Here is a 17,397-nt window from a genome sequence, read left to right as displayed (position 1 = left end):
GAAAGAGACAGTAGGAAGGAGAAATGGAGAGGGAGAAAAAGACAAGGCACAGCACAAGAGAAAGTGGGCAACTAACAACCCCTGTACAGTAAGCCATGACTGCACAGTGCAGGAGTCAAGGGCAGAATCGGGGGCCGAGTTACACATTTGAGCACAGCACATGCCCAAAGGGGAGATGCTATGTTTTGCTGGAGGGTTTGTCCTGAGCAATATGCATCAGGCTGTTCTGCCCCCGTGGCACAGGCCTGGCTTTTATTCTAGCACAGCTCTTTCTTGCGGGGGGAGTTTCCCTGGGGGCTCAAAGCACGGCTGAGAGACTCCTCCTACATTTCCGTAGTTAGTGGAAAGAAGGCCTTGCCCACCCTGGGGATCTGCCCCAGTTACAACCTCCAGGGTAGCTGTACTAATGAAAACCCCTCATGTAGAAAGGAAAAATCGTGTTTCACTCCAATGCCGCTTTTCTTCGTCTCTATTACAGCAGTGCCTGAGGCCCCATTGTGCTAGGCCAGGAGTGGGTAAACTTTTTGGTCTGAGGGCCACGTCTGGGAATAGAAATTGTATGGCAGGCCGTGAATGCTCAGAAAATTGAGATTGGGGTGTGGAAAGGGATGAGGACTCTGGCTGGGTGTGCAGGATCCGGGGTGGGGCCAGAAATGAGGAGTTCAGGCTGTGGGAGGGGGCTCCGGGCTGGGGCATGGGGGAGGGGGTGAGGGCTCCGGCCGGGGATGTGGGCTCTGGGGTGGGGCTGGGGATGAGTGGTTTGGGATGCAGTAGAGGGCTCTGGGCTGGGACCAAGGGGTTCAGAGGGTGAGAGGGGGATCAGGGTTGGGGCAGGGGGTTGGGGCATGGGGGAAGTGAGGGCTCCCGCTGGGGGTGTGGGCTCTGGGGTGGGGCTGGGGATGAAGGGTTTGGGGTGCAGGAGGGTGCTCCAGGCTGGGATTGAGAGGTTTGGAGGGTGGGAGGGGGATCAGGGCTGGGGCAGGGGGTTGGAGCATGGCAGGAGGCTCAGGGGTGCAGGCTCTGGGCGGTGCTTACCTCAAGCAGCTCCTGGAAGCAGTGGCATGTCCATTCTCCAGTTCCTACGCAGAGGCGCGCCCAGGTGGCTCTGCACGCGGCCCCATCTGCAGGCACCGCCCCTTCAGCTCCCATTGGCTGCAGCCAATGGGAGATGCAGGGGCAGCGCTTGGGGCAGGGGCAGCGTGTGGAGCGCTGGAGTGGGGCAAGCCCCAGACCCCACTCCCCAGCGGGAGCTTGAGGGCTGGATTAAACCAGCTGGCAGGCCGGATCCAGCCCATGGGCCGTAGTTTACCCACTGCTGTGCTAGGCACTGTACAAACATAGAGTGGTAGACAGCCCCACCAGGAATAGCTAGCAGTTGAACTAGATCAGACCCAGGGTGGGAGAAGGGCTCTAACACACAAGCAGAGTGAACAATGGGATGGTAGCAAGTGTCATGTTAGTTCCATAATTTTTTTTAGGGGTGGTGTGTTTCATTAGGAGGGGAATCAGCTAACTGGCAAGAAAAGGGAAAGGGGTGAGAGGGACGGAGCATGGGAGACGGTATGAAGGGCAGGTGTGGAGTGAAGCTCAGGTGACGAGATGTGAGTATGTCTATGCTCCAGGAGACATACGCACACTAGCGCTGAGCCAGCTAGCACGCTAAAAACAGAAGCACAGCTGTGGTGGCCCAAGCAGCAGGACAGATGATCCTGTCCGAGACACTAGCTATGTACTTGGGTTGACTAGCCCCGTTCCGCCATTCAGGCCACTCCCAGCTGCGCTTCTCTTCTAGCGCACTAACTCAATGGGCGCTAGTGCGGGTACATCTCCTCGAGCAGGAGCAGTCACCTCCCAGCTCCAGTGCAGACATACTTGGTGAGGGAGGCAGGGTGGGAGCATACAGCTGGTCAGCAGGGCAGGGGAAGGGAGAGAACAGGTTTGAGTCTTTTGACTGGAACCGCTGAAGGTCTCTGCTTTGGCTGCTCCTGCCCCTGACGGCTAGAGTCTCTGGCTGGCTGCTCTCTGCAATTTTCCCCCAAGGCCACAATGGAGTGTATGGGTGGGGGGGGAGAGACACACCCCACATGTTTCCTATTGTGTGTGTGGGGACGGGGTTCAAGCAGGAATAAACTGCCCCGGATCAAATGACAGTTTAAAGTGTTTTTGGCTGTCTATACTAGGGAGGTGTGTTAGTGCCCCTGTACTGGGCCCTGGCTACTAATGGCTGAGATCCTCAGTGGAGACGTGGCCTAACCACGAAGCAATGGATGTGAACATGGCAAATCAGAGCTGCAAGTGCCGTTATTCTGTGAGGCAGCCTGGTAACCACCCAGCCACAGAAAAACCCTGGCGTTGGCTTTCCACATGTGGTAGCAACAGTGGGGGCGCTAGAGTCATCTAAGCCCATCCAGAGCATCTTTCGGGACTTAGGTCCAACTTGCCACACAGGACATGGGGCCTTGGCTATGAATTCAGGGTCTGAGGGACGATGGGATGGGGATGGAGGGTTGACAGTGCTGGGGCTGCATGAATGCTGGAGGATCCTCTGGGGAATCCACAGTGTTCCCAGCAGCCCTCTGGGGCCACTGTGAAGGAAGGCAGATCAGAGAGAGGCAAACAGCAAAAGAGACAGGTCCTCACTCTGTACCACAGTGGAGTCTTGGACATCAATCATGATGGTGGTGCTCTCAGTGGCTTTCTCCGTGTTGGCCGTGACGGAGGACAGCTCGGGTTCGCTCCTGCTGACGGCTCTGCTCATCTCCATCTGCAAGCTGCCCAGCAGGGCTTGGTCACTGGTGTCCAGGCCGCTGCAGTCCTGCTCTGTCAAGCTAGTGTTCTTCTCCTCGTTGAGCTCATGGGGGACTTTGAGGGGGCTCATTTCCTGCATAGCCCCAGCAAAGGCAGCATCACCGGCTGGGATTTCATTGGTTCTACAGGAAGAAAGGAGGAAGGCAAGGGGAAAGAGAAGGACAGATGGGATGGGGTGGGAAGAGGTGGGATGTGGGGACAACAGAAGTGAAGATGACAGAGGGGAGTAGGGAAAGCAAATGGGGAGGAAATGGAGAAGACAGAAAGGAGAGAATAAAGAGGGAGAAATGGAGGTTGGGAAGTAAAGATAAAATGGGGAGAAAGAGAGAGAGAAATGAAACCATGTGTGCTTTTGGAATGATTGTTTTTGCAACGTTAGAAAGGCTTCAGTTGGAATACAGTGAACACTGGATACAGTGCCCGACCTCCAAAAAGCAAACCCCTGTCTTAAGCAACCCTTTTAATGTATTCCAAAAGTTTTCTGTGCAATATTCTTTGGTTAAAGATCAGCCTCTGCTAAGTAACCAAGTTTTCATTGGTCCCTTGCATGGCTGGTTAAAATGGATTTCCCAGTATTTTGTCAGTAAAGGGGGATCTGAGGCACTCCTGGAAATAATGACTATTATATTATTTTTATATTCATATTTATTGGCAGCTGTTGGATTTGTCTCTTGTGTGCATTGAACTTTTCTCAGCAAGTTCCTCTGGCTACAGTGACACCAGTTGATGAAGGCAGAAATAACAACAACAATTCTATAGCGTTTTTCATCCACCACTGCTCTTCAAGTTCTTTAACGTCCTACTGCTGGAGTCTCCTCTTTCTTAAGGCAAGGACTGCCCTGTGTCCCTGAAACCCCATGCCAGCAGAGAAGACCAGAACATCTGGGATTGCAACAAGCTGCTGGGGGGCTGGGAGGGACCAGCAGATCCTTTCCTGCCTTTGCTGATCTCCAGTCTCGAGGATGAGAGAAACAATCTCCCTGAGGGATATCCAGGAGGCCCTGGAGAGCATAGGTGGGAACATCTGAATAGGCTGTTGTATTCAATTAGATTTAATGGATTGGGCATAGCAGCCATAACACAAACATTACATTTCATGTTGGACCTTGTAGGGAGATGGGGGAAGGGGTCCCAATTAAATCAGGAGCCACGAGATTTGCTGTCCCCGATCTGAAAACATTTCTCTTATGCCAGAAACTAGACACAGACCTGGTCAGAGCTTTATCACCTTGGGAGGAGACAGGGAGACTTCCCAGACCCTGGAGAAATGAGGATTACAGACCAAATCAGTGCCTTTTTTAAAAGCCAACAGATGATGGTATTCTACATGACGGCTTACAGAAAGTTTACTACTGCACCTCGGGTGATTACTGGGGCACTGTCTGTAGCATTGTTCTGAGCACCGCTTCCTGTCTTGGGGAGGGCGCTATTGACCAGGGTCAAGGAACAGACTGGCTCCTCAGGACAGACTGGGTGGGGAAAAAGAAGCAAAGCAAAAATGGACTAGAGGCTGCCCAAAGCTGTATGACAGATGAAAGGAAGGGCTCATGCCTGGAGATGCAGAACCATCGAGAGATCAGCCCACCCACACTGCCCTCTCACCCCCAGGCGCCAGGCTTGCCATCTCTCCACAAGAAGGAGCCGCGGATCATAGCCATCAGGGATGGTGCGCCCTTTACCTGTTCAGCTCCTCGCCCGCCAGTGGCTCCTCCTGATTCGTGTCCTCCTTCCCCCCTTCATTTCTGGCCTGCTCTCCTTCCGTGGGATTGGCTTCCTCCAGGCCGGCCTCTTGGCTGGCTGACCTGCTCTCCAGGGCCCCAGCCGGCTCCTTCCCCTCAGTTCTCACTCTCCGGTGCCGGCTGCGCCTCTGGCTCTGCCTCAACCGTGCTCGGTCTTCGATCCCTGCGCCTCCCCCTCCGCCTCCTCTCCCTCCCCCCTCCTGCTCAGTCAGATCACAGTTCCCATGGCATGATTTCTGATGCCATTGTTCCCTGTCTCTCTTGGCTCGAGGGGATGGGCTTTTCTGGTCCTCTTTGGTGCTTGGGCATGAGTTGGTGCCTGCAATGGGTTGGTCCAGGCATTCCGCCTGCGGGTGCTCTGCACTGCCTCCATGATCCTCTTCACTCTTCTCCAGGGTTACATTTTCCCCAGGCATTTTCCTCCTGAATATGCTGGCATGAGGGTTGATCAAGGGAGGGGCATCCTTGTTAAGGCCCTCCTGGCTGGACATCTGCATGTGCCTGCGGAGCTGACTGGTACGCTGCTCCCACACCGACATGTGATGTCGCCTTCTCCTGTCCCTCCTGGGAAAGGAAAACAAAGGGGTTCAGGCCACCTCTGTGCTGTCAGAAACCCAAGAATCCACCCCTAGACATACAGCATGCACCTGGGCCCAGACGGACCCACACGGAGACCCTCATCACCCTGCTCCTTGGGCAGTCGCTTCCCGCGCAGCGGGCGTGCAATGCTACCACTCTGACTTGGGAGCGTTCTACACCCACTCAGCACTGGTGTCAACGCCTACACAAGACGCAGGGCTCTGGGAAATCAGGCCCAATGTATGGGAGAGCTCAGACATGCAGACACATAGGATCCGTACATCAAAAGACAGAACCCCACTGCTGGGCAGGCCCATACACACAAGCATGTGTGAGCCTACATATGCAAACACAAGACCATACACCTACAGACACAAGGGAACATGGGCGTGCATGAGCCCACACACGCAACTACATGAACACTTGAACCCATGGGGCCAGTATGTGTGGAATAATGTACACAAAAATATGGATGTTACAATTGCAGATCTACCGAGGTAAACACATCGGTACATACAATTCGCCTAATGTACAAACGCACATGGCCACATATGCATGGGCTTCTCTACGCAAAATCCAGAGGCCGCTACATGCAAAATCGTGGGCAGACATGCACAAATATTTGTTAGCAGTCTGCAGGTCTCATCTTGAGAACGCAGTGCATCCGCTGACGGGGACTGTGCTGTTTGGTTCATGCTGTTCAGGGTGACGTTGGTGGATAATAAGATCATTGCTATCCCAGATTAGTCCTAGCAAAGCGCTCAGCTTTGTGTGTATCACCAAGACATGGCTGGCTGATTCAGCTGCCCCTGCACTGACCCAGATTTCCCCCAGTTCGGGATGAGCTTAGAGAAGTCAGGGCAATTTTATTTGCATCTAATCCAGAGGTAGGAGGTGCCCTGTTCAGAAATAGATTTGTCTTAGGCTATGTCTACACAAGAGACCTTACAGCGGCACAGCTATACTACTGCAACTGCACCACTGTAAGATCTATTGTGTAGTTGCTCTGTGCCGGCGGGAGAGAGCTCTCCCCTTGACATACTAAAACCACCTCCAACAAGCGGCGGTAGCTACGTCAGCAGGAGAAGCTCTCCCACCAACATAGCTCTGTGCGCACCACCACCGGTGCTGGAGAAATTTTGTCGCTCAGGGGGATGTTTTTTTCACACCCCTGAGCGACCTACATTTTGCAGACATAAGTGGTGGTGCAGACGTGGCCTCAATGGCATACATGTCCCAGGAGAGAATGAAATTGGATCACAATGTACAGGCTGCCATCGCAGATTTCCCATGCCTGCTGCCTGGGTATTTGTCTAGGTCAGTGTTGGAGTCTCTGAGGCTTTGGAATTACACTACAGCCCCTTAATCAGTGCTCTGGCATTTACACTGACACCAACATCAGGGCCTCTCTTCCCTGTCAGAATGGTGCTGAGGGGCCTTATTGTAAATAAGAATCAGGCCTGTATTCGGGGCTCCTGTGGGATCTCAGAGCTGCTATGAGTACTATTGGACTGGCCCACTGACTTCTGGCTCTGCACAGATAACTGGAGGTGAGGAGTATGAACTCCTGTGTCATGTTCTCATTATTGCTCCTTCTAGTTTGAAGTCAGAACCCTCCATGACACCCACCGGATCAGAGGATTTCTTTTACTGGACTGACGGACTTGGTTGGGTTTCAGATCTCTCTAAGCAGAATACTGTGCAGCCAATGGCCCACTCAGCAATGACCTGATAGGAAAGTATGATTATGTTTTGTCTATTAAACGTCCTCTTTCCATAGATCTTCCTCGCAGACCACAGCGTTATCCAGATGGCTTGTGATGGATTAACTGTCAGAAGGAGCCATCATCCCATTGACAGGATTCAAAAAAGAACTTGATAAATTCATGGAGGATAGGTCCACCAATGGCTATCAGCCAGAACGGGCAGGGATGGTGTCCTTAGCCTCTGTTTGCCAGAAGCTAGGAATGGGCGACAGGGAATGGATCACTTGATGATTATTGGTTCTGTTCATTCCCTCTGGGGCCCCTGGCATTGGCCACTGTTGGAAGACGGGACACTGGGCTAGATGGACCTTTGGTCTGACCCAATATGGCCGTTCTTATGATCTGTTCATTCTAAGGTGGACTGAGTCAAGTATTTTTTGCTGCAAGGATTTCTTCATTTACTTCCTAGGGAGTGTAGATCAGATCTGGACTGAAACGGACTCCCTCCACAGCAGCAGGGCAGCATCTGGAGAGGACAAATGCAATATCTTCTCTGGCTGAATTTCAGCCTGTTTTGCTAGGAGAGCTCTAATTGAGCCAACGGCCCTTGAGACGGATAAAATCTAGCCTGGGAATTCTGGGCCTACTAGTGGATAACAGTATAAACACCTCCCTTGGGAAGGGCAGCATGTCAACCTCCTCCAAGTGAATATTCTCAGGATCCAGCTCAGAAAACCATCTTTTAATGTTGCCTGTGTCTAACCTTCCCCTGGTGGGGAAGGTCACTGGGAAAGGCGTTCCAAGGCAGGTGTGGGGTCATTTGGAATCCTCAGATTTCCTTGACTCCTTTGAATCTGGCTTTCTGCTGTGTGGCTGAGATACTGGTAGTCTTCCTGGTAGTTGACCTGCCTCTAGCAAAGGCTGACGGGCAGATGTCCATGTTGATTCTTTCAGAGCTGTCTTTCCCCACCCTTTTTTTAAAAAAAAATTGAAATTTTTTCTTCCAAAAATAAGGGGAGAATAGGGAAAAAAAAGACAAAAGAACAAAAGAATAAAGGAATGGGAGCGAAAGGAAAGGAAAGGAAAGGAGAGACCAGGAGGGGAAAGGAGAGCAATATCTCAGTTTCCACCTGCCAGGAATTAAACAATGGTTACTAATTAGATGTGCCTTCGTCACCTTGCAAACTCTGGTTCGGTGGTTCCATTCTTCCTTGATGAAGAGATTCCAGAGGATAGTGCTGGGCAACTGCTCACTTACCCTCATTCACAGGATTCAGTTTTGTCACCCCTCCTCTTCAGCGTGGATGTAAAGAGTAAAGAGAGAGAGGGAGTGTGTTTGGGCTCCATTGCCATCGACATGCAAATGATAAAGAGACTGAGGTCTTTGGCATCAGACCCAGACTGCACAGTCTCCTTGCTGACTCAGTGTGTAGCTGAAACAGGAGGCATTTGGATGAGAGTCCGGCCAAGATGTAGGGTGGTGGGGTAACGGACGTCAGGTAAATGGTCTGCCTCTCTTGTGGAAAGGGCGCTCTTACAGAACTGGGAACATGGTGCGATTTTATCCCATCCACTTCTGGCTGAAACAATGGCAAACGTTTATCTTGGACATGAACTGCATCCCGGCGATCCAGACCTGTCATCTTCAGCTTGGATTGCTGCAATGTGGCCTACCTGAGGCTATCTTCAAAGCTAGCGTAGAACCCAGCTGCCCGCTCACTGAGCAGTACGGGGAGCTATAGCTATAGGGAGCATGCTACACCTGTTCTGCAACATCTGCACGAGCTGCTGCTTCCCTGCCAGGTGAAAAAGGGGCTGATTTTACTGATCTACAATGTCCCGTGTTGTCGGGGACTTTACCCCTGAGTGCCCCCCCCCACACACACACAGACACCACTGCACCAGCTGAGATCAGCTTTTACTCACAGTCTTTCCATCTGAATGGCTGGTGGCAGGGCATTCTGAGTGGAGGGCTCTCACCTCTTGTGCTTGCTTCTCTCCTGGTCTGACAGAGCCAGAGTCTCTTGGCCAACCGGGTGGCAGTAATGTTCATCTGCCTGCTCGGCCTAGTGCCTTGGCAGGGAAGGGCTAAATTCTGGGGGAGGAGGCTTGTACATGTACATTCTCATAGACGCGCTCAGAGGGTGGGCTGATGGGTGCATTTTAAGGGATCAAATAAAACCTTTAAAATATCACAAATGTGCACACAAACAGGCTTCAAAGGACAGACACCCCTACACAGGCACACAGACGCACACCAATAAACGCACATACAAGCAAGCACACTCATACGGCACAAACATATGCATGGGTAGACACACACCGGCACACACAAATAAACAGACACCAGCTCACATGTTCCTACAGTATCCGCACACACACTGAAGTGCAACCTACACAAGTACACACAGACACAAGCAAACGGCGGCACAAGAGAGCACACTTAGTTTAGACACACACAAACCCCCACACACGCACTAACAGATGTGCAGAAGCAGGAGCACACACAAATCATATGCCCAGAGGAGCAAACATACGCTCCGAAATAGGCTATGTAGAGGCCTAAATTTAGCACGCACAAAAATACATGTAGCCACATATGCACATAGCCACGCACAACACGCAACCATATGGCACACATACAGTTGGCTGCTGCGTGGCTCCCACATCGACATGTGGTGTCTCCTCCTTCTGTCCCTTCTGGGAAAGAAAAATGAATGGGTTCAGTCCACCTCAACCCTGCACGGACTTGCACACCAACAGTCACAAGCAGAGAAACTCACGCACTCCTACGTATGTGCATAAAGTGATTTCAGGCATCCATCACTAGCATGCACGCGCATGTAACTGCACAGCATGCGTATATATGTACAAATGGAAAGGGGTTCATCACACCCACAAACTTCTAAATAAATATGTAGAGATCATGGAGCAAATACTTTTGCAAACAAATTCATCCATCCACACACAGGCAAACAGATTTATACAGAGATAGGCACATGCTGATATAGGCATTTCAAAGGTGTTGGGCCGCCAGCACAACAGGGGCATATAACATTATATATACACAGACACATGCACTCACTGAGCCTTAAATACACAGCACCTGATTCTCATTTACACGAAGAGCCGTTTACACTGCTTTGACAGTATAAAGGATTCCTAAAGAGGGCTATGGAGAATCACGCCCATACGCTTACTGTATCATTCAGTCACATATACATACACATGCCACCTAGAATATATGTGAATGAAACACATGCAAAAATATGTACAAAAATGTACACATTTTGCCAACCCATATACAAATAATACATATTGTGTATACATACAATATATGCAAGGATATATTCACAGACTGCACACGAGCAAGAACTTGGTACCCATACGAAGTACATACACACAGGACATGCAAGGAAGCAAATGAATGCATGCACACAACTGCGTAACTATACACTCTTATCACCAGGGATAAGAATGCTAGTCCTCTTTGTACAACTCAAACAAAGGTATACAGACATGCAAAGAAATATTCAAAGAGTTACACATTAATAAAGGCATATGTGCCCACATGGTGACTTCATGATTAATATTCACATGTGCAAATACTAATGCATATGTGTGCGGTTATATGCAAGAACAAATGCAGACATAAAAAGTACATGCTAATGTGACCATTCCTACATACAGTGGCAAAAGCATAAACATGCCCATGTGCCAAACCTGCAAACCCATCTGCACATTGGGCACCGACATACCACACCGCACACCCAAACCCATCTGCACAATAGGCTCTGACACACCACACCGCACACCCAAACCCATCTGCACAATAGGCTCTGACACACCACACTGCACACCCAAACCCATCTGCACATTAGGCACCGACATACCACACCGCACACCCAAACCCATCTGCACAATAGGCACCGACATACCACACCGCACACCCAAACCCATCTGCACAATAGGCACCGACATACCACACCGCACACCCAAACCCATCTGCACATTAGGCACCGACATACCACACCGCACACCCAAACCCATCTGCACAATAGGCACTCACATGATGCACCTTACACACAAACCCACCCACATGGTAGGAACTTATGCACCACATACACAAATCCATCTGCATGGAAGGCACCCGTGCACTGTACATGCAAACTCATCCACACTGTAGACAGTCATGCAAACCTGTCCATATGGTAGGCATCCACATCCCATTCACTCAAACCTACCTTCATGCTAGTCACCCAGTCACCCACATACATACAAATCCACCCTTGTTCACACATGCCTGAACACAGATACACTTACTTCCATAATTTCACTCTTCTTCCCCACATCCTTTTAGCATTAGGTCTTCTCCTCTTCACCTTTGTTTACACTCTACTTTAATTCCCACCGTTTCTACCACTGATACTCCAGCACTAGCAACCATGGACGTGCTAGAGTAGACAAGGCACAAGCAGCTGTCTAGAACTCTGGCCAAATTCGAGTTCTCCAGCCATCGTTCGCGCTGGTGAAGTACACTGTACTGGCAATGCTTGGTAACCTTTGATGGAAAAGTCTAGTGTAGACACAACCTTTGAGTATCAAACTTATTCCACCTATCACCACTTCCTCCCAATTTGCCTATATCCATCCGTTTTCTAGCCCTCTGCTACAGTCTAAATCCCTTTGTTTCTTAAAATCTGTCATTCACACTACATCCAGCGGCCAGCTTCCCACACACTGACAGTCAGCATGGCTCTGGAGAGCCCATCACAGCAGTCAGACTATGAGTTCTCTCCCCAAACCCATCCCCCAATATAGCCTCTTCCATCTCCACAGAAGAGTCATACGGGCAGTTCCTTTCCCAGGGAATGGGCAGGTCTTACAGCATCTCTGGCCCAACTAGAAGTAGGACACGCCAGAAATCCAGCAAAGCAGCCTGTTCTCATGACAATCTCAGCCCAGTGTTGCAGACCCAAGAAGTTCAGATCGTTTGGATGCTATCTGGAGAAACAGATGAAGCTAGGAGCTTCCCTGAACCTTCACACTACCAGCTGACCAGAAGATGACAACTCCGTTTTGCAAAGGATTTCAGCATTTGACTTTGTTTAGAATCAGAATGAAATCTGAAAATTTCAAAATCCTCCACGGAAGGAAAATTCCAAAAAGATTTCCTTTAGGATCAAAACATTTGTCTTGAAAAAAATCAAAACATTCCATTTTGACTTCATTTTAGAATATATAATACCAAGTACAAACGTTTGAAACTCAAAATCATTTCAAAATGAAAAATGGAAATGTTCTGTCCCCAAAGTGACATAATGGGACGTTTTGACACTGGCAGAACTTTTTTGCTTTTTTTCCCCTGAAACAAAATCTCAGCAAAATGACACAATTTCCCAAAGCGTTTAGATTTCTATGGCACTGCTTTTTCTGATGGGAAATGGCTCTGTCGGCGTTGTTCTGACCACCTCTAATCCAGAGACTCACTTATTAAATCCACTTTTTTGCCCCCATAATGGAGTCACTGATGGTTGCCCCACCGCCCCTGCAACAATGGAATAGCTAGTGGGAACTCCTCTTACAGAGAAGCCAACAGGGCTCCTTCCTCCTCCTCCTCCAGGGATGACTGTGGGGTCTTCTCCTTTATCAGAGGACTCAGTGCAGACCTCTTGCAGAGGGTGTGAGTCTCTGACTTCACACTCTTAGCACATTCAGAGATGAAAGCCTTTCTTATTGCTTCTATATAAAGACTTGAACTTGGGATGTTTAGGACAGCAAGCACAATCAGTAACCAGCACTGTCTGTTGACACCACCTTGAAACTGCCACGATCCTTCGTAATTAACAGCAGACCTGGCCCCTTTCTATTGGTCTGATCCAATTGTGTTGCTTCAACACTATCAATGAACGGTGCCATTGCCCTGCATGAGAGCAACACCTCTGTGTTACCTGTACCCTAGATGTGCATGCATATGTACATGCCTCGCATTGGTGCTACCCCTTGCATAGTCCCCTCTCTCTTTCATGGCATGAGTGGCTATCACCATAAAGAGCTCAGGGACAGGTAGAAGCGGTTGCTGACATGGTGCATGCAGAGGGTGACTCACTCAATGGAGGGCATGTTTGGAGCAGACATCGGGCTGACTTCCTTGGCTTTCTGCAGGGCATGCTTTTGGTTAAAAGCCTCCTCTTCCTCCTGCTCATCCTAAATATTAAACAAAAATGTCCATTACAAGGGAGCACCAGGGAGTTTACATCCATCCAGATGTTGCAGGGGATTTGCATGGTTATGCTGGATGCAAGATGCTGCAAACCAGGCCCCTTGCAGCCAGTGAGAAAAGTCTCGGGATGAAGCCATCAGAGCTGAGATGAGCCTTTTGAATTGCCCGGTGTGGTTTTTATTTTCACAAAACCCAGTAAAAACTGACATGGTTTCCTCGTTATGCCCAATCTTTTCTAGAGTTTTCTCAGCAGGTTAGGATCCACAGCAGTGCCCCATGACATAGTATTTGCCATAGCAGGACCTACTCAGTCTGGCATTCTGACTCTGGCAGTCGCTAATATATGATGTTTATCAGGAAGTAGACAAAAAAATCCCATAGTGCTCCTGACTTATCATGACCAGAATGTAAAGACCAGAACCCAGGATACCTTCAATACTGCTGCAGAGAAGAGGGGGAGTGTACTGTACCTCTTTCCCTCCAAAAGATGTGTGAGGGGGAAAGGCTGCACTGGGGAGAATAGGACACTCCCTGCACTTAACAGACCCAAGCACTGCCAGTGTGGGAGCTGAGAGGGGCAGAATGGGGCACCCTCTGACCCCAAACCAAGCAAGTGGGACAATGAGGGGGGTGGGAGGGACAGAGGGGTGTGCATGAGGATGAAATTGGGAGACCACCTGCTTCAATAGGTGTGTGGGGAAGACTGGTGCCACCCCGCCCCCAGAGAATGTGGGGAGGATCTGAGGAGAAGGGAGCTCACCCTGCCCCCAAAGTGTATAGAGATATATACGTGCACAAGCACAATGTATGTGTGAGGGTGTTCACACGAGCACAGTGTGTGCGGGGGTGCATGCGAGTGCTGGGGGGGGGCGCAGTGTGCAGGGGGAGTGCAAGGGGTGCATGTGTGATCATGCAGTATAAGGTGTGTGTGCAGGGGTGTGGTGCACAGGGGGGGCACATGTTGGTGCTAACATCTGAACAAATATTTCCCGGGACAATTCTCAGCATAAGCCTGGGGCAGTTCTGTGTATCCCAGTGAATTTTAGCAGATTTTCCCTAAGATTACTGAGGAGATTGTAAAAGTTTGGGGCTGGGACAAATTACTAGATATTTAGGTGCTTATCTGTATCTGCAAATGCCCCATATGACCCCTGTATCTTGCCCCAACTTCTGACTCTCCCCTTCTTTCTCCTTCCCTGAGTCTTGTCCAGTCAGCTACTGCCCCTGCCAGTATCCGCACAGTGGGGTCTACTGGCAGGGGGAAGCTGTTCTCGTTAAAAGAGGAAATCCAACAGCAGCAGCAGCCAACCCTGCCTAGGCATGGGCCAGGCCTGGACTACCAGCCAAAGCGAGTCTGATCCAAGGCTGCAGTCTCTGTACTGGGCAGCACTGATGTTTCTCTGCCTGACAAGGTGGTCAGGGTCCATTCCAGACCCCACATGGGATCATATTACCCTCATGAGCTTGGCTGAGTTACTGCAGCAAGAAATGCCATTTGTGGCCTTACGTCCATTCAGCCCCACTAAAACCCCGCACACTCTTTCTTTCATTGATGCTGCCCAGAATCAAAGATGTGAGGAAATGGAGGTGAATGGGAAAGCCTAGATTTCAATATCTCAGGTGCTTCGCTCCCCACTTCGGCCACATACACCATCCTGAAAGCATTTGAGCTGCACCAGTCTTTTCCCTCTCAAGTTAGCGAGGCAGTGACAGTAGAGAGTGGAGGCAGAAATCTCCCTGCATGAGTCACCCTATGGTCACCCTTCCCCCTCCCTCAGAGGTGCCATCTGCACTAACCAGGAAATGAAGTCCTCTCGGCACTGCTCCCCAATGGGAAGATACACATTTGTGTATGTGTCCCCCGAGGAAAGTTAGACAACATAATGGATTATTCTGCTCCAGTTAACTCGCCTCAAACAAATCCGATTTACACTGGTGCTGGAGGCTACTTGCTGAGCCCTGAGAGCGTGAGGAACAGACAGACCACATTGGAAATGGGCAGCATGGAGCCTCTATGCTTTGGGGACCAACCCATCCTAAGAGTAACAATGATCCTGGCTGTTTTTACCTATACACGGCAATCCAGATGGTATCAGAGCCCAAAGACTTCCCAGCAGGGCACTGAAGTCTAGTCTGGCATTGTCTCAAGCTGCGATGTTTAACTAATGATAACTGCACCAGTGTCAGACAGGTAATAGGTGAGATGATTTTAAAATTGTTTGCACTTTCAATTTTCAGAATGCTGGACAAATCTTAGCTAATGAATCCTCACACCACACATTGGGAGTCGGAGATAGGCTAAGCTGAGGTGGAGAGATTACGGCCCTGATTCAGGAAAGCACTTAAGCACATGCTTTAGTTTAAGCATGGGTTTGAGTACTTCAGTAACTCAGCCCAAGATTAGGGGTCTATTACAGTAGTGGGTGGGTGAGGTTCTGTGGCCTGTGATGTGAAGAGGTCAGACTAGATGATCATGATGGTCCCTTCTGGCTTTAAAGTCTATGAGTCCGTGTGTGAGTGCTTTCTGGAACAGGGATGGACTTTAGCAAGTGCTTTCCTGAATCAGGGCCTAAGTGACTTGCCCAGTGGTAAGGGCTTGTCTACACTTGAAAGTTATTTCAGATTAAGGTAGGGTGGGAATTTGAAGTGAAATAGCTATTGTGGAATAGCTATTCCGGTCAATTTCCCCATGTAGACAAGTCCTAAATCAGTGGTAGAACCAGGATTAGAAATCAGGCTTTCATCTCCAACCTCAGCCCAACCTCAGCCCATGGCAAGCCATGCCATCTTTCTCAAGGCAGGAGCTCAGTGATGCAGAGTCTTGATACTCTTGCCCTTCACCAACAGAAACACAGGTTCAAATCCTGCTTAGGTCCCAAGTGGAAGTGAGATTTGGTGGTCATAGCCATCACACTCTTCAAAACTACTGCCCAGGAGAGGCCCAAGGCTGGAAGAGCAGTGCATGACAGAGATGTATTGATAGAGCTCTGAGGGGGAACTGGGCTAGAACAGCAGGTGTGGGGCAAGATTAGCACTGAGGAGCAGACAGAGGCCAGACTCAGTGCAGCATTACTAGCCCTCCTTTTCCATAAGCACTATGTTTACTCACAAATTTAAAATCAAAGAAGGAAAAAAATAGGGAATGGGCTTCCCAGGTGACCATGATAAGGACTCAGAAGTGGATTCCTGCGCCATATGGCATGGACCCTGTGTGGGGTCCATATGGACAGTCTGAACGAGGCTCATGGGGTAGTAAGGTGGGGGGGGCAGGAGGGAGAGCATTAGCATCCCTTACCTTTGTCAGCTCCTGAGCATTGGCTAGGTTGTCCACAGCGATGGCCAAGAACACATTCAGCAGGGTGTCTGGGTGCGTTAAGAGTCGACACGTCATGTGATAATGGCCTGAGCTTCTACAGCGGCCAATGGGGGAACACACAATCCCAACCCCTTTGACACAGAGGAACATGCCAGCTTCAGAGAGAGGAAACCAGCACCACTGAAGGGACCAGGCAGCTGAGGGGCCCTACTTCACTTCAGGGATAAACCCTCTACTTTTCAGAAGCAGAAAGAGGCTGAATTTGAACCAGGGTGGGAGGGAGGGTCCCATGGCCAGCCTATAGCATGGTTCCTCAGCAGGAGATAGGAGTGCCGAGTGTCAGGGATACACTTTTTCCTCCATGTCTGAGGGGGGTAGTTATAGAACCAGGCTCTGACCCCTGCCATGTGAGATGCGGAAAGGAACTCTGGGACACCCACTCTCTCAATATGAACAGAGCACTGAGTCCCTGATGAGAAATGGGAGGAGTTATCCCCTCACAGTGAGACAGGACAGAGGGAGCTCTCACTAAAACATAGCAACCAAGAGGATACAGTTTCCAAACAAGGTGAGGATGATGAAGTAGATGGAGGACCACATGCCTGAGCGGACTCCGCCCTGGGAGCGGATCCCATTGTACATCACCTCGTTCCAGTCCTCGCCCGTCAGGATCTGAACAAACAAACAGGCGGCACTATCACCCACGCTATTATTTTATATATAGCCCACCAGTTTTCTATCTGCAAATGTGTGCAGGAGGTGGTCCAAGTATGGAGATCCTGTCTCAGGGACGATCCTGCCCCACAGCTGAGTTACATGGGGAGAAGGGATCTGCTCTGTGGAGAGGAATTAGGTGTCTTCCAGAGATTTTTGGAATCTACAGCAGAACACTAGCTTTCATTTAATGTAGGGGCATGGATCTCCACTCCTTTATGCCAGTGTAACTCACTGAAGGCAATGGAGATACACTGGCATAAGCCACTGCATGGAGATACACTGGCACACTCCACTGCATGGAGAACCAAG

At 50.0% G+C, this 17,397-nt stretch overlaps 1 protein-coding gene across 3 annotated transcripts in view; it reads right to left on the bottom strand.

Moving 5' to 3' along the window:
- CACNA1E (calcium voltage-gated channel subunit alpha1 E) overlaps positions 1-17,397 on the bottom strand; it is a 218,712-nt gene that overhangs the window by 65,989 nt on the left and 135,326 nt on the right. For 2 of the 3 annotated variants that reach the window (XM_054037983.1, XM_054037984.1), the window contains exons 16-21: positions 16,926-17,043; positions 16,351-16,418; positions 12,942-13,039; positions 9,476-9,532; positions 4,488-5,111; positions 2,641-2,930 (exon numbers count right to left, since the gene is read on the bottom strand). In XM_054037983.1, the coding sequence (XP_053893958.1) occupies positions 2,641-2,930; positions 4,488-5,111; positions 9,476-9,532; positions 12,942-13,039; positions 16,351-16,418; positions 16,926-17,043 (1,255 nt within the window). The remainder of the gene's footprint in view (positions 1-2,640; positions 2,931-4,487; positions 5,112-9,475; positions 9,533-12,941; positions 13,040-16,350; positions 16,419-16,925; positions 17,044-17,397) is intronic. The other variant, XM_054037985.1, reaches the window with a different exon arrangement.

The sequence above is a fragment of the Malaclemys terrapin genome, chromosome 8 (genome assembly GCF_027887155.1).
Source record: "Malaclemys terrapin pileata isolate rMalTer1 chromosome 8, rMalTer1.hap1, whole genome shotgun sequence".
In the NCBI taxonomy this organism is placed as follows: domain Eukaryota; kingdom Metazoa; phylum Chordata; order Testudines; family Emydidae; genus Malaclemys; species Malaclemys terrapin.
Note: the sequence above shows the minus strand (reverse complement) of the source record. Positions and strands in the feature narration are given on the sequence as shown.